The sequence below is a fragment of the Sapajus apella genome, unplaced genomic scaffold (genome assembly GCF_009761245.1).
Source record: "Sapajus apella isolate SASKATOON/1434 unplaced genomic scaffold, GSC_monkey_1.0 scaffold41, whole genome shotgun sequence".
Taxonomy (NCBI): domain Eukaryota; kingdom Metazoa; phylum Chordata; class Mammalia; order Primates; family Cebidae; genus Sapajus; species Sapajus apella.
The window spans coordinates 4699227-4723147 of record NW_022436981.1 but is presented as its reverse complement, the minus strand read 5'-3'; the positions used below and the strand labels follow the sequence as shown (position 1 = coordinate 4723147).

General features: G+C 36.6%; 1 protein-coding gene across 1 annotated transcript in view; it reads left to right on the top strand.

Annotated features, from left to right (window-relative positions):
• LOC116565785 (24-hydroxycholesterol 7-alpha-hydroxylase) overlaps positions 1-23921 on the top strand; it is a 101269-nt gene that overhangs the window by 47613 nt on the left and 29735 nt on the right. Inside the window, exons 8-10 of the mRNA XM_032299602.1 lie at positions 6968-7101; positions 16113-16208; positions 17075-17163. Of these exons, the coding sequence (XP_032155493.1) occupies positions 6968-7101; positions 16113-16208; positions 17075-17163 (319 nt within the window). The remainder of the gene's footprint in view (positions 1-6967; positions 7102-16112; positions 16209-17074; positions 17164-23921) is intronic.

The window sequence follows — 23921 nt, the reverse complement described above, 5'->3', positions numbered from 1 at the left end:
TTTTCCAGAAATGGAAACTCTTGGGCCTCACATCAAACCTATTGAGTCAGAAACTTTCAGATCCCTGCAATCTGTGTTTTCACAAGCCTTCCAGGTGATGCTGATGCATGGTTAAGGTTTGAGAACCACCGCTCTGGTATATATCAGGTATTTACCAAACTCTTTTTTGCCTAAAGATTTTTACGTTCTTCTTCAGAAACGTCTTTCAAATTTGACTTCTCTACATACCTCTCATTGCTGTCACAAAAATTAAATGCTTCCTAATTAACCTCCCCTTCTACTGTGTTAGACAGGCATTCATTCATTTATTCATCCATCCATTCATTTATTCAATAAAAATATACAGAGTGCCTACTATATGCTGGGCACTGTGTTACATACCGGATATACATCAAGGAATAGATGGAATGAGATTCTGAAACGCATTTAATCACATCCTATTTGGGGGATCCTAGGTTATTTTACATATTAATTGGAGCTATAAAGGAAATAGAATGACATAATAGTGATTAGGGAGAAATTAGTTGCGGTTGTCAGGAAAGGGTTTCTGCAGAGGAGAAATTTTAGCTTCGAGCTAAAAGGTGAAAGGGAGCCAGCCATTCAAATAGCTGGAAAAGGCAGAGGAGATAATAGTAATGAGCAACCTGAGGCTGGGCACAGTGGCCCACACCTGTAATACAACACTTTGGGAGGACGAGGTGGCAGGATCACCTGAGGTCAGGAGTTTGAGACCATCCTGGCCAATATGGTGAAACCCCGTCTCTAAAATAATAATAATAATAATAAGTAACCTGAGATTTTGCCATGTGCCAATTATAGTTGTAAGCGCTTTACATGTATTAATGCTTTTAATCCTTACAACAAACGTTATCGGGCACAAACTTTCAATATTTCCATTTTTTAGGTAAGCAAACTGAGGCACAGCAAGATTGGATAATTTACAAAGGTTGCATAGCCACCAGGATTCACTGTGAGATGGGACTAGAAGGATAGATATGGCTTTATGCCAAAGTGAGAAAGTTGAATTTAATTCTAAATAATATTGAAGCCATTCCTGGGTCCTGAGATGGTACTGACGTGGTCTTATTTACAAAGGGATTGTAGAGGAGCCAGGTGGAAACAGGAAGCATAATGAAGGCTGTCACCCTGGACCCGATGGGAAATATTCATGGCTAGGACAAGAGTGGTAGCAGTAGAGATGGAATGATGTGGCTGGAAGTAGGATGTAGTTTGCAGATAAAAATAAATTTTGCTGAATGGTTAAGGAAGTAAAAGGGAAAGGAAAGACAAAGGTAAACGGTTTCTCTACACATAACACTTTTGACACCAAATATGTGGGTTTTCCACACCGAACAATTCTCCAGTTCTCTTCAGACATCAATTGGATGACCAGTTCAATTCTGTCACTAACTGCATGACATTACCACAGACCCACAGGTTAGGAGCTCAGTCCTGCAAGACTCTCCCCACCTTCAGATGCCAATTGAAATTAGTGTGGCCCCAGGTTATCCACACTTCTGTCCAACTTGTCTACAAATCGGGGGTTTTTCACAGCCACCTCTTTAGATTTGATAATTTGTTGTCAAGGCTCACAGAACTGAGGGAAACACCCTGCTTACTATTGCCGATTTATTATAAAGGTTATTAGAAACTGTACACATGAGTAGCCAAGTGAAGAAGTACATAGGGCAAGATTTGGAAGCCTCCTGAGCATAGGCGCTTCTTTCTCTGAAGTTGGGTGTGTTACCTGCTGGCACATGCATGTGTTCACCAACCCAGAAGCTCTTTGAACCCCTTTATTTAGGGTTTTTATGGAAGTCACATTACAAAGGCAAGATTGATTAATTCATTCTCCATTGGTGATTAGCTCAATCCCCAGCCCACCTCCCCTCCCCAGAGGCTGGGGATGGGGCTGACAGTTCCAACCCTCTCATCTCATGGTTGGTTCCTTTGACAACTAGGCCCCAACCTCCAAAAGTTAACTTTATTAGCATAGTCAGGTGTGATTGAAAGGGGCTTATTGGCTGGGCAGGGTGGCTCACACCATAATCCCAGCACTTTTAAAGGTTGAGGCCAGCAAATCACTTGAGTTCAGGATTTTGAACCAGCCTAGCCAACATGGTAACACCTTGACTCTACTAAAAATACAAAAAATTAGCTGGGCATGGTGGCACTTGCCAGTAATCCTAGCTACTCAGGAGGCTGAATCGCTTGAACCCAGGAGTCAGAGGTTGCAGTGAGCTAAGATCACTCCATTGCATTCCAACCTGGGTAACATAGTAAGACTCCATCTAAAAAGAGAGAGAGAGAGAGAGAGAGAGAGAGAGAGAGAAAATAAAAGAAAGAAAGGAGATTGATTATTATGTATGAATACCAAAAGATGCTCTTTTCTCCCATATCATCCAAGAAATTGCAGAGGTTTTAGGAGCTCTATGCTAGAAGCCACATATCACAACATCAAATGAAATTATAATGGACGATTTCTAGGTTTGAACTTGAGCAGTTGGGTAAACATTGTTACCATTTTCTGCAATGGCAAGACGAAGGGGAGAAAGGCTTTATTTCAATAGGACAAGTGAAGAATTCTGTGTAGGCCGACGTCTGCTTTGAAATGCCTTTTAGGCATGCAAACAAAGCCAATGAGAAGCCAGCTGGATAAAAATAATCTGGAACTCACAAAAGGGATCAAGGCAAAAAACATTATTGTGGGTGTCACTAGTCCACTGATGTTATTTTATAGGAAAGGATTTGTTTGAGTTCTCCCAGAGGATAATGTAGAGAAGAGGGCCCAGAACTGACACCTGGAACTGTTGGGACACATTCAGAAGTTGGATAGTGGGAAAGCTGCCTCCTGTTATCTGTGGATTCACCTGGTATGAGCAGACTGGAACCTCAGTGGAACACCCTTGGAAGAGAGGGTAGATCCATTACCAACCCGGCAAGAACCAGTGCAACAGCTTGTTCTGACCTGCACCTACAGTTGATTGACCTAGTTACTTTCTGCACCGGACTCTATTTCACACTAAATTCCTGTTATCTGAACATGCTCCTTATTTTTGTATATCTGATTTTTTTCTTCAGATTTTTTCTTCTCAAAAGCCTTTCTGACACCTCCCTCCCCTGTCTGATCACTGTCACCACTGTGCTCCCATAGCAAGTTGCACACTTTAATGTCATAGCGCTTATCACATTAACCACTTTTAGTTTTCTGTCTTCTCCATCAGACTATTCAGAGCCAGAGACATGTCCTACATCTTCATACTGAGCACTTGCAAACTACCTATAGAGTCTCAGTCTCAGCAGATATCTATAACGAGTGATCGAAGGAATTCCTCAGACCTGGTACTCAATTCATGTTGGATGTGCAACCCCACACACCAATCTGTAGATTTTCTCCCAATAAGTGCTTCAGGAAAAAGAATAACTTTATTAGCTATGGAATAAAAGTAGGTTAGGATGGTGTGGTTTCTAAAGAGTCAAGATTAAATTCACACTAATAGTAATGGTAATAATAAATAACAAATAAATCAGCATCACCTTATACTGAACACTTACTACATACTAGGTACCACTCTAAGTTTGTGTGTCATTCATAAACTAATTCAAAAATTAGAACCTCTGAATTTCTCTTTACAGCACTGTCTGGACAAACCACTTATTCTTTCTTTAATTTCACATCATATAGTCTTTTTGATGGTAAAGATCTCCAAAACTTAAGTTTCTTGTATCCCCTTAGAACTTTGTTCTCCAGTGAATACCAAATGGACATCTGTCTGTTTGATTTAGCAATGATATCTGTTACATATGTGAAATCTCAGCGACTTTTCAAATAAAGAATTCCAGCCATGGCTTTTCTAAATTATTTTTCTGAATTAGCTTGGAAAATATTGGATAGTTTGGGGAAAATGTAAAGTAAGTAGAATTTATGGTGCCCCTGTCTTTTTATTGTATATCAAGACAGTTTTCAGTTTGTGATCATGTTTTAGTTGTTTTTTTTTTTTAGATGGAGTTTCACCCTTGTTACCCAGGCTGGAGTGCAGTGGCGCGATCTCAGCTCACTACAACCTCCGCCTCCTGGGTTCAAGCAATTCTTCTGCCTCAGCCCCCCGAGTAGCTGGGACTACAGGCATGCACCACCATGCCCAGCTAATTTTTTTTTTTTTTTTTGGTATTTTGAGTAGAGTCAGGGTTTCACCATGTTGACCAGGATGGTCTCGATCTCTTGACCTCATAATCCACCCTCCTTGGCCTCCCAAAGTACTGGGATTATAGGTGTGAGCCACCGCGCCCGGCCCATGTTTTAGTTCTTAATAACTACTCATAGATTACACCATATGCACAAAAGGTTATGTCATGTGCTAGTAATCCCCAGACCCATTAAGAACAGGGTTTGCTTTTTTGGAGGGTTGCCTGGAAAATAACCTATATCCTAATTTATATAGATAGTTACCTTTTATGTAGCTAATGATTTGTTTGCATGGATACTGGTAGAAGACAGAATCCATGTTATGAAAAGTTTGGGAATATCAGTGTAAATAACTGTTTTATTGCAGGATTTCTCAAAGCCTGTAATACACTAACGTGTCAAGTGAATCACCAATAACATGTATCATTTTTCATGTTTGGTTGCCCATGGAACTTTATTCTTCCTTCACACATTTGACACCTTGCAAATATTTCATAGAACACAATTTGGAAACACTGTGGCATTTAGGTTGTGAAGATGCAGAATGCATACCTGTTATTTTCCTATCTTTGTTTTGAAAAAACAAAAGCAACAGTTTTGTTAGGCAATGCCTGCAAAGATTGCAACAAAAATCCTATAAGAGTGCTTATCTCCTTTTAATATTAGATTGCTCAGATCAGAACAAATAAGTGGAGGGTCTTAATTTGATAGAGAATAGTGCTGTATATCACTGTTTCATTGTTGAGGTGTTAACCCTCCCTCAGCCTAAGACAGGAAGTTGCCAAATTCTCTAGCCTCCAGTCTTTCGGGGATAGCATTGAGGATCATCTATAGTATGGCCTTAGTGGATCTCTCACAGTTCCATCACATATGTTCCACCTTCTGGGCAAACTGGACCCATTGCCATTTTCTAAACATACTCATGTTGTCTACAGTCTTTTGTCCTTCCCCTTCGCCTAAAATATACACCCACTTGTCTCCCTATGTTGAAGTTGGACATTTGCTAATTTAATTTATATTTACTAGGGTCGACTTTGTGCAAGGAACTAATCATATTTGTAGTTTTAGAGAAAGATATTCATAAAATATTTTGTTTTTCATCTAGTTGACTGTGAACCCTACCTGCTTTTAACTACCTTAGAATATTTTACATCTCACAGAATAGTTTCCTTGCCTGCATGATGTACTAGTTGACGGTGTGCTTGTCTCTTACCTCCTAGTAGACTAAGTGTATTGCAAGCAAGAGCTGTGCCTTAATTATTGTAATGCTGGTAAAGCCTGTCTCAGCTCCTGGTCCCTACTTGGTTCTTAAGATTATCTGTCAGCTTGAATGGAGTTCACAGAAACCCCTATGGACATTAATAGAACCAGGTAGAATCTAGGTTCCTAGACTTTACTAACCAAAGGTGTTTGCTTCTGACTCCTTAGGAATTCTATCTATACTGACAGAAAAGATTTCCCAGGCAGCACCTAACAAACCTTTTCCTGCAGAATGGGCTTGCTTTTGAACAAGCCTCATCCAGAGTCAAAGAGAGACATGGCTGGAGACCCTAGTTCCACTCTCACCCACTCATTCCCAAGATGGTCTGAAAGCTAATGTGAAAAGGAGAAATACATTGACTTAATTAAACTGACAATATTGTTGACTTTTCTTAAGCAAATACTGTCAAAAACAAATTGAAAGCTCAGTTATTTCAAGTAATTTTCAAAATGCAAACATTTTATTTGAAATATTGTTAACTAAACTGTCTAATTTGACTGAAAGTTGCTGCCATTACTTTAGATGGTACAAAGGTTGATGGTTGATGGGCCCCCTTTTTCAGGTGTTTTCAATCTAAGATCAAATGAAGTATGCAATCACGTTAGGAAAGTTTGACGCACCTGTGTTTAGAGGGTGTCTTCATTCTTCGAGCTCAGATATTTGTGGCCATTGCTCCTTTCCCAATTGTATTTTGAAATGAATGATTTAGTAAAAAACAAAACAAAACAAAAACAAACAAAAAACCCCAGCAAATCGAATGGGAAAGAGCAGAAGAAAAAGGCCAGGTGGCTTCTCATGTCTTTTTCTTTGTGCTTTTGATGCCAGTCTTTTATTGCTTTCTACATAAGTGGAATGAGAATTTGGACAAGAATAAGATGAGTGAAACCTTTCTGACAAGGACTATCTCAGTTATTTGATAGCTGTAAGACTGTGGGAACCTAACTTGAATACCAGTTCATCACATTACAGTAATCAACACTGGCTTAGTTTTTTACCTGGTCAAGAGGAAAGTGATAAAGAAAAAGAGGCAGTCCGCTGGGCGTGGTGGCTCACACCTGTAATCCCAGCACTTTGGGAGGCCCAGGCAGGTGGATGGTCAAGAGATCAAGACCATTCTGGCCAACATAGTGAAACCCTGTCTCTACTAAAAATACAAAAAAATTAGCTGGGTGTGGTGGTGAGTGCCTGTAGTCCCAGCTACTAGGGAGGCTGAGGCAGGAGAATTGCTTGAACCCGGGAGGCGGAGGTTGCTGTGAGCCAAGATTGCCACTGCACTCCAGCCTGGTGCCTGGTGATGGAGTGAGACTCTGTCTCAAAAAAAAAAAAAAAAAAAGAAAAGAAAAAGAGGCAGTCAATGGCTAAACTTGATATGTAAAAAGTAATGGTAATAGGAACCCTTTACTTGCTGTCAGAAGCCACATCTAACCTCTGTTGATGAGCTTACATGAAATCGCTTTCTGGCCTCTGTAGTCTATCTATTGTTTTCTCATTATTATTATTATTATTATTGTTATTTACAGGCAAACGTAAGATTAAAGTGTCTGAGGATGACCTGGAGAAACTCCTTCTAATTAAATGGTGTGTTTTGGAAACCATTCGTTTAAGAGCCCCTGGTGTCATTACTAGAAAAGTGGTGGAACCTGTTGAAATTTTGGTAAGCTTTGGTTTTGTTTTAAATTAATAAACCTTCTAGAAAAAAAAAGTACACATTTTGCCCACATATATTTTTCAGATTGACTTATCTTGATTTATTTTTACTTGACAAATATTTTATATATTTGTCTTGTACAACATGTGGTTTTGAAATATGTGTACATTGTGGAATGGCCAAATCAAACTAATATATGCATTATCTCACATGATTATCAGTTTTTTATATGAGAACACTAAAACTCTATTCTTTTGGCAGTTTTCAGGAAAACATTATGTTGTTAGTAAGAATAGTCACCATGTTATCCAATAGACCTCTTGAACTTACTCCTCCTAACTGAAGTTTTGTATTTCTTTGACTAATATCTCCCCAGCTTCTCCTCCACACCCCTTCATTACCCCTCAGTTCCTGGTAACTACCATCCTACTTTGTTTCTGAGGTCACCTTTTTGGATTCGACATATAAGTGAAAATACACTTATATGTGGTTTGTCATTCTTCCTGGCTTGTTTCACTTAATAGAATATATTCCAGGTTCATTCATGTTGTCACAAATGTGAGCATTTCCTTCTTTTTAAAGGCTAAATAGTATTCCATTGTATATATATACATTTTCTTTATATATTCATTCATTGATGGACACTTAAGATTGAGTCCATACCTTGACTATTGTGAATAGTGCTGCAGTAAACATGGGAGTGCAGAAACATCTTCAACATACTGATTTTATTTCTTCTGGATATGTACCCAGTAGTGGGATTGATAGATCATATGGTAGTTCTGTTTTTAATTTTTTAAGGAACCTCCATACTGTTTACCATATAGATATACTAATTTACATTCCCACCAATAGTGTGCAAGGGTTCCCTTTTCTCTACACCCTCTTCAATAATTATCTTTCATCTTTTCACTATAGCCATTCTACCGATACAACATGATATATCCTTGTGTTTTTAATTTACATTTCCTTCATGATTAGTAATGCTGAACATTTTTTATATACCTGTTGGCCATTTGTATGTCTTATTTTGAGAAATGTCTGTTCAGATTCCTTGCCCATTTAAAAAAATAGCTTTTATATTTTTGTTTTTTACTCTTTAGTTGTTTAAGTTCCTTATATATTTTGGATATTAACCTCTTGTCAGATGTATGGCTTGTAAAAATTTTGCTCGATTAGATTGTCTCTTCGTTCTGCTGATTGTTTCTTTGGCTATACATAAGTTTTTTAGTTTAATGTAATCCCATTTTTAAATTTTTACTTTGGTTACCTGTGCTTTTGGGTTCATATTCAAAAAACTGTTGCCCAGATCAATGTCATGAGGGCCTTTCCCGTATGTTTTCCTCTGGCAGTTTACAGTTTTAGGTCTTACTTTCAAGTCTTTAATCTATTTTAGTTGATTTTTGTATATGGAGTGAGATACAGGTCTAATTTTATTCTTATAAATGTGGATGTCCAGTTTTCCCAACATCCTTTATTGAAGAGACTGTCCATTTCCCATTGTAAGTTCTTGGCACCTTTGTTGAAATTCAATTGACTGCAAATGTATGGATTTATTCTGGGGCTCCCTATTCTGTTCTATTGATTTATGTGCCTGGTTTTATGCCAGTACCATGCTGTTTTGATTGCTATAGCTTTTTATTTATTTATTTTGTTGCCTGCTATAGCTTTATAGTATATTTTGAAGTCAAATAGTATGATGCTTCAGGTTTATGCTTTGTTCAAGGGTATTTTATAGTTTCATATGTGTTTTTCTATTTCTGTAAAAATGTCATTAGAATTTTTATAGCAGATATTATGTAATTTCTTGAATTCCATTAAGCACTAAATGACCCTAGAACAAGTTACTAATAAGAGTTGTGCAGCAATGTTTCATTAATATAGATATTTACCTAATGGCAAGTATTTTAAGTAAAACATAGTAACCCTTTAATAATCGTTCTGGCCAACTGATTCTGTATCAAAATCAACATTATCCTATTTAAATCAGGTAGGTGAATTGAATGGCCTCTTGTCTATTGATTCAACCAAAAAGAATTTCTTAGCAGCAATGGGCTAAGGAATTCAGGATGTGAAAAAAGTTATTTTGGATAGCTAGAAGACAATTTCAGTCCACAGATTGCAGATATGGGAACAGATAAGAAGAATATCTTGGATAATCTCAATTTATATTAGGAGGCAACAGCTGAATGAGGGTGAGAGGATTTTCTATGGACAAAGTAGGAGCAAATTTTCAAGTGTACCATGAAAAGGTATGTGCACATGGCAGACTTAGTTAAATATTTGTGAATCAATATGGCATAACAAATTTATATATATATATATATATATATATATATATATTTATATATTTTATTGCATTTTAGTTTTTGGGGTACATGTGAAGAACATGCAGGATTATTGCATAGGTACATACATGGCAGTGTGGTTTGCTGCCTTCCTCCCCATCACCTATATCTGGCATTTCTCCCCGTGTTATCCCTCCGCAACTCCCCACCCCCTGCTGTCTCTGTCCTAGTTCCCCCCCAAATTATTTTTTTGAAATTGTTTGACTTAGGGCCTGCATTATCCAGATGGATCACATTTAGTCAGTCCTCTACTATTGTTTGCTTTTTTATATGCAGCTTGAGAGTGCATGGACTCAGACCGAGGAAAGTTTGTAATAGAACACAAATAAAAATCCAAATTTTTAAAAAGTTGAACATTTTCCTTCCAAAATAGGCATGATTTATTTAACTGATCTTATGTAAATTAGAGCATTTAGTTTTTGTGGGCTTGCCACAGTACATGCTTTAATTTAATTTAATGAAAAAAAATTTTTTTAGACCAGATCTCACTCTGTCACCCAGACTGGAGTGCAGTGGCACAATCTAAGCTCACTGCAACCTACAAGTAGCTCTTCTAGGGTCTTTTAATCTCAAATCTTTGCAGGATTATGTTAAAAAGGGAGTTGTAACTTTTGTTGGGGCTATTAACCTTTCGTTTTTTTTCAAAAGTAATTTTACTTATTTTGACAACTTTGCCAGAAGAGACAGCCATGCTCAAACACATGCACACACATGTATACTCTTGCATGCTCAATCACCCAACCCCACAACCTCTTAAATGTACTACCAGAATTATCTAATATTCTCTTTGTATGACATTAATACAGTAACCAAAGTTTCAGCACAGTGTAAATCTGTCATTAAACATTTTTTAACACGAATTCTTCACTTTTTATGCATCTAGAGAGTTTTCGTGTTTATTTCAGTGGTCACATAATAGTCCATTTTCTTGATAGCATAAATATTTAGTGATTTTTGGGTCTTCGGAATTTAGACAGTTTTACTTTGTAGTTACGTTACTGTGGTAATTATTTACATCTTTTTACACATACATTCTTTTTTAATGATTATCATTGAATTATGTTTTAATAGTAGATTGCTAGCCACAGGCCATAAACACATTTATTATTCACTGCATATAACCCTGTTACAATACAGTACTGAACTATTTTATAGCACCAACAACTCGGAATTTCACAATAGAATTTTTTTTTAATTAAAAAGGATAGCTATCTAAAACAATTCATGAAATTATTTAAAAAATTAATAGTCTGTTACCTCTACCTCTTTACATCCACGCTTTCTTTTAGAGGACAATGAGGCTTAAGTATATCCAGGCTTTTTGCAAGCCTTAGCAGTTGCTCATGACTATCTCAGTAGTGGGGCAACCCCAGAAACATGCACAGGCTGCCATCTTCTGGGCATGTTCTAGGACTTTCTTTTATTATTTTACACAATATCTTTTCAGTATTTGTAAAAGATGAAATTTTTCTTGTATTTACTATTTCTTTTGTAAATGAAATAAACAAACAGCTTTTCCTGTAAGAAGGCCTAACCTAATCACTATGAAGTTCTCCCTGTAGAGTTGAGATTTTATCTTCAGAAATAGTAACTGGCACAACTTTTTCTTCTTATTAAATGGGTAAAACATGGTATTTATACCACGGGGAAAAAGGAGACCATAACAAGAAATAGGGAAAGGGGAGGAGACCATAAAAAGAAGTTAAACGAATAAATTAAAAATTGCTTGAAATCTCTTAAGTCAGAGATAATTGTTGTGAACATTTTGGTATTGTAATTTCAGATGTTTTTCAAGTGCTGTATGCATTTAAAGAAATTCCACTGGAATTTTACTGTGCTAATTGTTTTGTAACCTGCTTTCATTTTATTTAATAACATTATGAGAAGTATTCTTTTTTTTTTTTTTTTTTTTTGAGATGGAGTCTCACTCTGTTGCCCATGCTGGAGTGCAGTGGCATGATCTCAGCTCACTTCAAACACTGCCTCCCAGGTTCAAGCAATTATCCTGCCTCAGCCTTGCAAGTAGCTGGGATTACAGGCGTGTGCCATCATACCTGGCTGATTTTTGTATTTTTATTAAAGACGGGCTTTCAACATGTTAGCCAGGTTGGTCTTGAAGTCCTGACCTCAGGTAATCCGCCCACCTCGGCCTCCCAAAATGCTGGGATTACAAGCGTGAGCCACTGCGCCTGGCCAAAAAGTTTTCTGTGTCAATAAAACACATATACACAATTTTGAATTGATAGCAAATATATCTATTGGATATAGTACACATTTTTAAACCAGTCCCTGTTCTTGAATATGTTTGTGGCTTCCAATTTTTCACTTGTATAAACAATGTGAAGATGAACATCCTTTTAGCTAAATCCTTGTATATATTACTAATTGTTTCCTTAGTATAAATTCATACAATTTGGTTCTTTCAAGGTGAATATGTTTTTGAAAACAGGTCGAATGTTCTTGTTGAACTGAAGTTAATATGTTCCCAGAAATTTGTATTTTAAAACACATTTCACATGTGCTTATCTATGCTGAGTAATGACAGAGGCTCATGTTTTTTCCTCTATTGGGCAATTCGTCAAGGTTCCTTAGTATGAATGCTAGAAGTATTCTGTCACTACCCTTCCCTAAGGTAGTGTGAACAGGCTTTCTGTTTGTTTTTGCCTCTGTGTCCTTTCCTGGAAATGGAATGAATTGAAATGGATGGACACTCTCTACTTTCTTTGATTTACTGTATTCCTTCTTTCTCTTTATTATACTGACTTTCCAGAACTCTGAAACTTCTACCTGTATTCTCTTTTCAAGGTTTTATATGCTTGTTAGACAGTTTATCTTCAAGAATAGCCATAAAAGAGTAACAGAAAAGGTGTTGGAAAAGATGAGTAATTGAAGAATGTTAATTATCCTTTAAAGGTGTTAAAAGCTGTTATAAAGCTAAAAAAAATTAAAATGTTCTGATCCTGGAGTCAGACCAGATGTTCATATCGATAGAACAAACTGGAAAGATAACAAAGAAATTAACTCCCTTATACATAAAAATTTAATATAGAATAAATGACTCCTTATAAATCGGTGTAAAGGGAAGAGATTACTATGTGGTTTGGTATGACTGACTAAAAATGGGTGTTTTCTTAAACTTCTAAAGTAGAAGTTCTCAAACTTTTTGGTTTCATGATCTCATCACACACTCCAGAATTATTGAAGATCCCAAAAAGTTTTTGTCTATGTCTATTTTAAATTTAATATTAACTAAATTTCAAATTTAAACTGAGAAATTGTTAAAATATTACTTTGGTGATTCATTTAAAAATAATAAGAAAGCTCTTACATGCTAATATATTAGTATGGTTTTCTAAAACATTACCTATTTTTTTAAATAAAAAGAAGAGGGCTGTCTGATTTTAAGATTAATCAGTGAAACCACAAAGAGGATCAACAGATTTAAATGTACCATATCAAAATTTAGTGTCTCTTTTTTAAAGTATAACTCAAATGTGAATATACTGTAAACATCAATATATAACACAACTATATATAATTTTAATATTTAAAGGACTCACACGAATCACTAAGTAAAGAATGATTGTCACAGAGGTTAATCAGGACAGAACATAAATGTTTATGGAATAAAATAAATGGAAAAACTGTCAACATAACATCAAAATGTAAATGGCTACCTAAAACAACCATTAGAAATATCAGATTATAGATAAAAGGGCACTGAAACTTATGTTCTCATAAATTATGGTTAGAAATACATTTTGCTACAAAATTTGAGGAAATAGTTGAATAACATGCATTAATAGCCTTAAAATATCCATGTCCTGTGTCATCTGAACATCTGTGTTAACGGAATTTATGTGAATAAATGCTGTGTGGAAGAAAATGCTTTGGTGGCACTATTTACTATAGAAAAAAATTAGGGACTGATTACATTAATTATTGTTTAATCTACCCAATGAAAGATTAAAGAGTCATTGGAGGAAGAATTATTCACCATGAATGTACAATAAAAAGGAAAATATACACATAGTTTTGATCCTCCTGAATAACCAATTTAATCTTTCTTTGTTCACTTATCTTTGTAACATGTTTTTTTTTTGTTTGTTTGTTTATTTGTTTGTTTTTAACAAAAAAAATCTATTACTACTAGATAAACATACTGGAAAGAAGTATAGCTAATTAATGACTGTCTTTGAGTGTCATAACTCTGTTTTCTAATTTTTCTACTTTTTAGAATTTTCCAAAATTTTTGTAGAGATCGGTTTTTATTATACAAAAGAATATATTCTTTAATTAAAAAATTTTTTTTTTTCTGGGCAACAGACACCAACCAAGCCTCTGGTTAAGAGCTAGGAGAAGAGGCTGTGTGCTTCAGACCTCCTGCTGTAGATGTGTTGCCTCTAGACTCCTCCTTTCTCTTTAAGATTGTACATTCCTGGCACCCACTTAGCTCTCAGCACCCTTCTTGAAGTACAACAGAGAGTCAAGCCTTCTCTTCCTTTTTTAAGAAAACCCTGCTTCCAGATTAGCAGATGAAGCTTATTTTGGCCTCACACCATCCAGGTGAGGTGGGCTGGCCAGGCTTAATTCTGTCTACCTGAGCGATGCAGTTGCAACACATAGAAGTCGTAGCTTCCTTTTGCTAGTGATCTGTGTTGTCCTCCTGCAATTGTTTTGTCTCCCTCTTGATCTTTTGCTTCATCTGTTGTGTAAGTAAAGATAGGGACTGTTTAGGCTGAGTGTGGCAGTGTTTGCTTGCTCAAAAGGTTTCTTGACAGAACCAGCTCCAGACTTCCTTCATGCTGTTTATCAGTCTGGCAGTTGCTGCTGCTGCAACAGGTACCTCTTTCTTGTCTCTTCCCTGTTGCTAGTGGTAATTCTGTTACTCAGGACCTGTTTGAAGTTCCCATCCCTTTGCTAACTTGCTTTGTAGGCTGCAGCAGTCAGCAGCCTCCAAGTCATGATCACAGGTCAACAGCAACTGAAGAGGACTTTGCAGTGGGAAGGGGAAGGGCTGTGGTTGTCCTGACTGAAGGCCTGTCCCTGTGCTGTCCATAACCCTGCTCTAAAATACACTCAGCCCTCTGTGGCTGATTCCAGGGTCAGTCAGGACCTCTCTAGCCTCAGTTCCAACAGAAGTGAATCAAACAGACAAGATTGGGATCTCACAGGTCTCTTTCTATTTTAAAACGGTAAGAGGGTGACTGCAAAATCTTCACACCTTCCTAGTCTTAGATTTGAGTCTCTCCAGCTCTCCTGATTCTGAAATTGGCAAATCTCAAGCAATCTTCCACTAGAGCCAACAGAGGTTCTCTGGGTTAAAAGAATGATGACATCCCCACTCCATATTCCACTCATAGCTACCAGTAAAAGACATATTTTTGTTTTTCTTTGAGACAGCATCTCACTCTGTCACCCAGGCTGGGGTGCAGTGGCACAATCATAGCTCACTGCACCCCCAACCTCCTGGGCTCAAGCAATTCTCCTGCCTCAGCCACCCAAGGAGCTGAGACTACAGGTGCACCATCATGCCCAGCTAATATTTAAAATTCTGTGTAGAGATAAGAGCTTCCTATGTTGCCTAGGCTGGTCTTGAACTCCTGAGCTCAAAGGATTCTCCCACCTAGGCCTCTCAAAGTGCTAGAATTACAGGCATGAGCCACCACACCCAGCAGATGACATATTTTTAATTGTAAGTTGTTTATGCTTCAGATAAGCAAACCTAAAGTAAAATTTTGCAAATATCTTGAGGACATTTCAAAATTATACAAAGTTAAGTAGATGTGGCTTATGATGATGGATAGTGGGAATTACCTAATAAAATATCTTTACCTTAGTAAATTTGGTAGCTATCTAGCAATTATAAAATTTGGGAGAGCTCTTTGTCCTGTGGTTCCTGAACATGGTGATGACAGGGAGATTTTGTGAAATGGGTTTTAGTTCTTGGCATAGTTTATAGATCATGAAAATCTATTATCACATGGATCAGGAAGGACAATGTAGACTACGCCGCTTGAGGAAGCACATTGCTTATGCTCATTCCCACAAACACTGTGACCCCAAATACAAACCTAACCAAATAAATACACAACACTTGCCTTTTCCTATGTCTTCCTAACCAGTTGTTTCCATTTTTTTCTGTCCTAGTAACTGGTGCTGGACTGAAAAAAGAAAAGTCCACTGCTCCTGCCCTAGAAGTCATCAGTATCCACAAGAACAGGAGACCCTCTTCCCCTCTTCTCATGCTACCATGGCCATTGTCCCTGTCTCAGGATTCAATTTTTCTGTTCCATAACCTGAGCCTCCACCGTAGGTTCTGTCATTGAGAACTCTGGCCACAAACCCTAACATCAAACATCAAAAGCTACATTAGAGTGGGCTCCTACTACTTTCTAAAATTTTGACATTTAGCTAATATTTCCTTCTATGTAACTGAATATATGTACATGTAAATCAGAATTATATAGATACTATATTATTAAATTTTATATTATTTATAATTAAATATTATATAACTATATAAATACTAAAAATTAGGTTTTCTCACAGTCAATTATAAAATGTATGTCTTCACCACAATATAATTGTAGCATTATTTTTAGTGGCCTAAACTCTCTTTAAAGCATATTTCAAAAAAATGATTTGGAGCTGATTTTTCTATTGTAGAATTACATCATACCTTCTGGTGACTTGTTGATGTTGTCTCCATTTTGGCTGCATAGAAATCCAAAGTATTTTCCTGAACCTGAATTGTTCAAACCTGTAAGTTATCTCTTTCAGCATACATTGTTCTTTAATTTTAATTTCTTTTTATTTCAGTAGTGTACATTCACAAATTAACTAGGACTGTATAGTTAAGCAGCCATATTTCTCTCATAACTAAGAACAGAGTTGACTACAAAGTACAGAACAGATTTCCAATAGAGATTGTAGCACTTACAGATCAATTAGAAAAGTTTTGTAATAAAGTTCCCTAACTTTAAAATAAATTTTACATGAAAACAGAAGGGCATGTTCAAGAAAATATGCCTATTTTTGATAGAAGACTTATTTTATGTTCTTCAGGCAATTGCTTCTTTCATTGATTTCCAAGGAGTACAAAAACAATGTAAATAAAGCAAATTAAAACTGCAATCAGCTATTTCTTAGAATTGGGATGTTAGGGGACTGAACAGAATGTTAAGAGGTCATTTAGTCTGTCCTCTACTTTTAGGTAAAACTGTCAAACATGGCATCCAGATGCATTCATTCTGCATCCCCAGCTTTTTCCAACAGGCAGGGTTGTCAGCGTCTTATTTCTAAATTTATTACCAAGAGCAATTTTATGACGGAGACTGAGACCTTATTATAAATAGTCTTCCTCTTCTTAGGTCAATTCTGTGGTTGATTTACATTATCATTTACATTTACCACTTAACAGATTTTTTTAAAACCTTTTTATTTATAATTTCATGTTCCAAAACCACAATTGTGTCTTAATATTAATAACAGCTTGGAAAAAATTACCAACAACCCTGCAACTTTATATGCAAGGATTAGCTGTACAAGGTCATTTTTAGTCTAGAGAAATAAAGTTAAACTTATTTATATAAGGCTGATTTGGAAAAAAAAATGTTTTCTTCCCACAGGAACGTTGGAAAAAGGCAAATTTAGAGAAGCACTGTTTCTTGGACTGCTTCATGGCATTTGGAGGCGGGAAGTTCCGGTGTCCTGGAAGGTCAGTGAGACAGCTGGGCCACATTTATCCAGAAAGTCTGTAGAACAATGATGACTCAGAGGGGGACAGCTTTGGCTTAATCTCATATATATACATTTTAAACCATAAGGAAATCCAGAAAAACACATTTTGTCTGGTTGAGCTGTGGTCTTGTGCAGTGTCTGTGGGAATATCTAAAGCGGCTTCTGATAGAGGACTTCAAGAGAAGAGAATATTACACTTGGCAGATGCCGCATAAAAGCAGCATTTATGGTTCAAACTGTCAGCTTTCATACAAAGATAATTGCAAGTGGTTTGAGTGCTACCTTCTTTAAAAACAAAGAATTATATTTCTTTTACTATGCCATTGTCATTGATATTTTCTAGGGTTATAGAACATCTTTGGCTTGGAGCATAGGTGGCTTTTGTCTATGGTGTTAGGTTTGTGAAAACTTTCTTTTGATATCGTTTATAGTTAAATTAACGTGGCACCCAGTACTCCTCCTCAGTGTAATACCCTGTTCTAATGCAAGTGTCCATTGTTTAATGAAAGTTATTATTATCTTTATTTTTTTAAGCAGAAAAGGTTTTTGAATATCTCATCTGTGACAGGCCCTCTGCTAAGCTTCAGAGAGTGCTGAGGAAGATGGACATGGTCTCTGACTTCATAGAATTTATAATCTACCTTAATTATGTCCCATTTCTTCATTGGGGATGATTCTGTAGGGGGAATGTCAGTACGTGTTTGTGACAAAATCTCACTCAATGAATGTAAAAATCCATTACATTTTTATATTTGAAAAATCATAGTTTCTCAAAGTCAGTCATCCTCATTATTTGAACAATAATGCCAGTCCATATTTGCAGTTATTACTTGCTCCACCATATCCATTCCATCCTCCCATTTTTCATGTGTGTTAGAGTATCGGTATACTTTTAGTAATTTACACTTCCCCTAAAATAGTATTAATTAGTCTTAGCCAATCATGGAAATTCTATCCTCATTTTAGACGTTATTCTATAAATCTAAGCCAAAGCAAATTGGTACCTGCTGTTTTGCTGAGCTGTTTGTCCTGAGGTAAAAAGTTGAGCTAAACTGGCCAATCAGAGTGAAAGAAGAAACTTCTTCAGGATGAGACCCCCTTCATCCTGTCCCATTGGATATGAACAAGGAAGCATGCAGCTTCAGATGTTACTAGCAGCAAGTACAAGAGGAATAAGCTGTATGATGGGGCAGTCTGTAGATGGCAGAGCAGAAATATAGTAGGAGCCTGAATCCCTGGAATCTCCGTAATATTATTTTGTCACTGAATTAATCAGTTTTTGAGGAGCTGGTCTACTTTCTGTTATGTTAGATAATAAGTGTCATTACTTTCCAAGGCAGTTTTAGTTGAGGGTTCCATTGTTTAGAGCTGGATACCCATGGTATACTGACATACTCACCATAATAGCTCTTCTAAATAGAATAACTCTTCTAAAAACAATAGATGTTACTTTTTTAGGTGCATATATATTTATATATATTACCAGTAGCAACAAAAGAATTTATTATAACTATCTTTGACCAGCAGCTAGCAGTATCTTAAACCAATGATTGAAATGTCTTTCAATGGAGTATGTAGTATGGGCCAGTTGTCAAGGATTACCTGTTGACTGTTGTTTCCAAGAGGGACTATTACTACCTTTCATGATGGCTTTTGAGGCTAACAGACATTTTTTGGGGTTTGAAAGTAATTAGTATAATAAACGGAACCATGATGCTGCAACTCAATCAATAGTATCTTCTTTAGACAGAAACTACGTATTTTTAAAGCGAACTGAGCACTTACTCTGTGCAAGGCAGTGTTCTGAGTACCATAGGGGCTTTGGGCATGAGTAAGACATGTTCTTAACCCACATGAGAAACAACTTAGTAGGGACAAATAGGACGTTTAATTAATAAATAACTACAAGGATTTCTGGTTGAGAGATGCCAAAGAATCACACTGAGGTTCAAGAGAAAGGATATGTCTCGTCAAGATGATCTCAGAAGATTTCCTGGGGAAAGTGGCATTTGTAGGGCTAGAAGAAGTTTTAGCTTGAGACAACAGAATGAGCAAAGGGTTCCTAAGCACAGAGGCATGTGGCTTAGGGCCTTACACAATCTGTTATTGGGACCAGATTACAGATAGTGGTGAGAAGTAAGGCTGAAAAGATACATTGGCCCAATTGAAAAGGCTCCTTAATACCTGATATATGAGTTTATATGCAGCTCACATGGCACTAATAAAGCTCTAAAAGGTTTTGGGCAGAGTGGATTCATGTGAAGTATGGCATAGGTTATATGGTTATGCTAACATTCTATATGTGAGACATGGAATGGTAGAATTTATCAGATTTGGAAGATGATTAGAAGTGGGGGTCAGGTGAGAGGAAGACTTTGAGGTGGACTTTGTGACTTTAAATCCAGGTGGCTGGTAGAGATGGTGGAAATACAGAAACCAGGAACAAGAAAGAGTCTGGGAGCAAGATCTTAAGTTTTCCTTTGAAGGTAGTGTGTCAAAATATATAGATTATATATATATTATATGTACATATATATAATGTATATAAAATATACCAGTTAAATATAAATGTTGAATGCACGTGACCTATTTAAGAAACTTTGTTTAGTTTTCTATTGTTTCTGTTTTAAAATGTCCTTAATTTTGTCTGTTACTTACTTTAAACAGGCAGGTCATGAAATGTTTTGTTTCTAAAGAGAAATAAAATAAAAAATTGTTCAGGAAAGCAAATGACTTCATTTGGACAATGTATACCAAGATAGTTTTTTTTTTTTGCACTGGAAGTTTAATCCCACAAATCCTTAGTTGTAATCCTCAGAAAATTGCACTCATTCTTGATTTGTGCTCCAGGAGCCAATTTATTTTCTCATGCACTAAATACTCAGTGAGTCAGAGAAAGTTGCCCGTAATATGGCTGATGATCAAAGTTTGTCATGAACACACACTCTTATGGCCTTGCAGCTGTCACTTCTTGGAGTCCAAGCCACTGAAGTGGTTTGAGAACCCCTCTCACAAGTAAACACAAGGTTTTGTTGATTTAACTAAATAAGTACTTGGTGCTGCCATTGGCTAACAACCAAAAATCAGAATGGAAGAACTATGGTTCCTCTTCCTATTCATGGAGGTTCTGAAAGTAGATTTGGAGGAGGCACTTCTAGTAGCACATGGAGCAAAACCTAGTAATTCTACTGCTGGAGAAGTCTAGTGGTTTGTTTTTGTTTTGTTTTGTTTCAGAAAACAAACAGGAAAGAGCAGCATGAACCACCAGACTTCTTCAGAAATTGTAGCTTGCAAAGTGAAGAGTCTTATTATAGTGGACAGTGTCACATTAAACTATAAGATTTAAATGGAGGAATAAGACAGAGGACCTTCAGCATAGAGGAAAACTTTGAGTGAGCATCTCTGAGAACTGATGATCTTAGGGATGTACTTTCTATACTTGTCCCCTGGAATACACACCAAAGCCAACAAGCTTGATTTTCCTTGGTTCTAATTCTTGCAAGAGGATGCCTGGTTGGCTGTGTCATTGTGCAAATTGATATGGCTTAAACTCCAGTGTGAAACAACACCCCTGATCTTTGGCAAGATTAATCTGCTTACAAAGGCATGATTGGATAAGAAGAGGGTGTAACAAGAGGAAGACTGCAATATTTGAGAAGTAAAAACGAAGCATGAATTCCTTGGGAGTAGAATGTATGCATTTTATTTTTTGTGTGTGTTTGGGTCTTTCATGTATTCTAGGGAGTCCCAGGCCATAAAGTCATGGACTTGTCTTGAATTTCTAATGAAAATCACACAGCTACTGGAAAATTAATTAAAATCAGAGGTTTGTCTAATAGTAATTTAGTAGTACTGTTTTTAACCAAACATCTCTTGAGCCTCTAATATTCATACAATTACTCTTTTATTCGATAGCTATTTACTGAGCATGTGCTATGTGTCAAGACAGGGTTTCTAGGAGTTACCATGGAAAGCAAATCAGATGAAGACCCTTTCCTTGAGGATATTGTATTCTCACCCAAGTCAGTTTGTTAAAAACTGGGAAGATTTAAAGACTCGTAACATTTCTGAATTGATTATAATGTGGTTGGGGAAATGAGACATAGCAATATGAAAAACAAGCCCTACTTAACAGCTTACCATGGAACATGAGAAATGCCAGAAGACTCAGATATGTAAGAATTTGGAGGAAGGGGGATTAGAAAAGGCTTTTGGACTAGATGAGAATAATCAGTAAACAACATAAAAGAAACCTCAGCTTCCTAAGATGCAGTAGTATCAAACTTCAAAAGAGGAAAACAATTAACTTCTCATAAAAATATAATGTACCTATATGTTAGTGATAGCAAGACAACCATATATTTAGGATTTTTGATGCTCTGAGCACACTTTTTCCTATATATTTATGTTAAAGATAATGCCACTTTAAGAGTTGTGCCTTATTTAGTAAAGTGTCTGCACAATCTTGTATTTGAGAAGTGTTATTGTAGCTTTTTCTCTTTTATACTGAGAAATAGCTGATTGCTTTTAAGGAATGAACAAATTTAAATCCCCATGGATTTAATGACAAGTTAAAAATCCAATTTATTCTGAGGAATTTGTTCCATAAACAAATGCATCCCCTCAACTCTAGCTGTTAAATATAATTAAAGGAACTGTATTTACTTGTATAATTTTTTCCTCATGTTTTCACAATAGTGTGTACATGTCTTGGAGATTATGTAAAAGAAGGTTAGGAATGAAGATGGGAAAGGTGAATGTGGCTAATTCAAAGACTCTGAGCCAGGTTGAGAGAATCAATCAGAATCCTTATTGATTTTTAGCCATGCTGCTTTCTTCTCATTGCTTTGCAAAGGAGCAGTGAGTCACTCATAGGAGCATAGAAACCATTGGCAAGATTGCAGTCATTATTTTCCTGGCGATTTCATTTTGGTACTTCATTATGAAGCTAAGATGTAAGTCTGTCAAGAACAGAAGAAGCAATTCAAGAGAGATCTTTTTTTCCTTTTTTCAACTTTTATTTTATGTTCAAGGGGTACATGTACAGGTCTGTTACATGGGTAGATTGAGTGTCTCTGGAATTTGATGTACAAATGATTTGTCACCCAGCTAGTAAGCACAGTGCCCGATACATATTTTTTTGAAATTCACCCCCCTCCCATGCTTCACCCTCAATAGGCCCTCTTTGTATGCATGTGCATTCATTTAGCTCCCACTTATAAGTGAGAACATGCTATATTTAGTTTTCTGATCCTGTATTAATTCATTTAAGATAATGGTCTTTCGTTGCATCCATGTTTCTGTAAAGGACAGGATTTCATTCTTTTTTATGGCTGCATAGGATTTCATGGTGTTATTATGTATCATACTTTTGTTTCCTTTCCTTTTCTTTTTTCTCTCTCTCTCTTTTTATTTTCTGAGACAGGCTCTGTTGCCCAGGCTGAAGTGCTATCACTGGTGTGATCACACCATGATCACTGGTGTGATCATAGCTCACTGCAGCCTCAACCTCCTTTGCTCAAGCATCCTTCCGTGCTCATGCATCCTCCTCCCTTAACCTCCTGAGTCTCTGGGTCTACAGGCACATGCCATAGTACCCAATTAATTGAAAAAAAAATTTAGTAGAGACAAGGTCTCACTATGCTTCCTGGGCTGGTCTTGAACTTCTGAGCTCAAGTGATCCTCCCACTTTGGCCTCCTAAATTGCTGAGATTACAGGCATGAGCTGCTGCACCTTGTCCCACATTATTTTAAATCCAGCCCACTGTCATCTAGGTTGATTTCATGTCGTTTCTATTGTGAATAGTGTTGCAATGAACGTATGAGTGCATGTGCATTTTTGGTACAGTCATTTATATTCCTTTGGGAATAATGGGATTGCTAGGTCGAATGATAGTTTTAAGTTCTTTGAGAAATCTCCAAACTGCTTTTTATAGTGTCTGAACTGTTCTCCATTCCCATCAGCAAGGTATAAGCATTCCTGTTTCTCCTCAACCTCACCAACCTCTGTTATTTTTTGACTTTTTAGTAATAACCATTCTGACTGGTATGACACATTATCTCATTGTGGTTTAGACTTGCATTTCTCTAATGATTGGTGATGTTGAACACTTTTTATATAATTGTTGGCCATGTGTATTTCTTCTTTTGAGAAATGTCTGTTCATATTCTTTGCCCATTTTTTAATGGGGTTGTTTGTGTTTTGCTTATTGATTTGTTTAAGTTTCCCATAGATTCTGGATATTAGACCTTTGTCAGATGCATATGACAAATATCTTCTCCCATTCTGTAGGTTGCCTGTTTACTCTGTTGATAGTTTTTCTTACTGTGCAGAAGCTTTTCAGTTTCATTAGTTTCACTTGCCTATTTTTGTTTTTGTTGCAATGGCTTTTGGAGACTTTATCATGAAATCCCTGCCAAGCCCTATGTCCAGAATGGTATTTCCTAGATTTTCTTTTAGAGTCGTTAATAGTTTTAGGTCTTACATTTAAGTCTTTAGTTCATCCTGAGTTGATTTTTGTATATGGTGAAAGGAAGGGGCCCAGTTTCAATCTTTTCCATATGGCTAGCTAGTTTATCCCAGCCCCATTTATTGAACAGGTAGTCCTTTCCCTGTTGCTTGTTTTTATTGCTTACTTATTCTTCAGCTTTGTTGAAGATCTGATGTTTGTAGGTGTGCAGCTTTATTTCTGGATTCCCTAACCTGTTCCATGGGTCTGTATGTCTGTTTTTGTA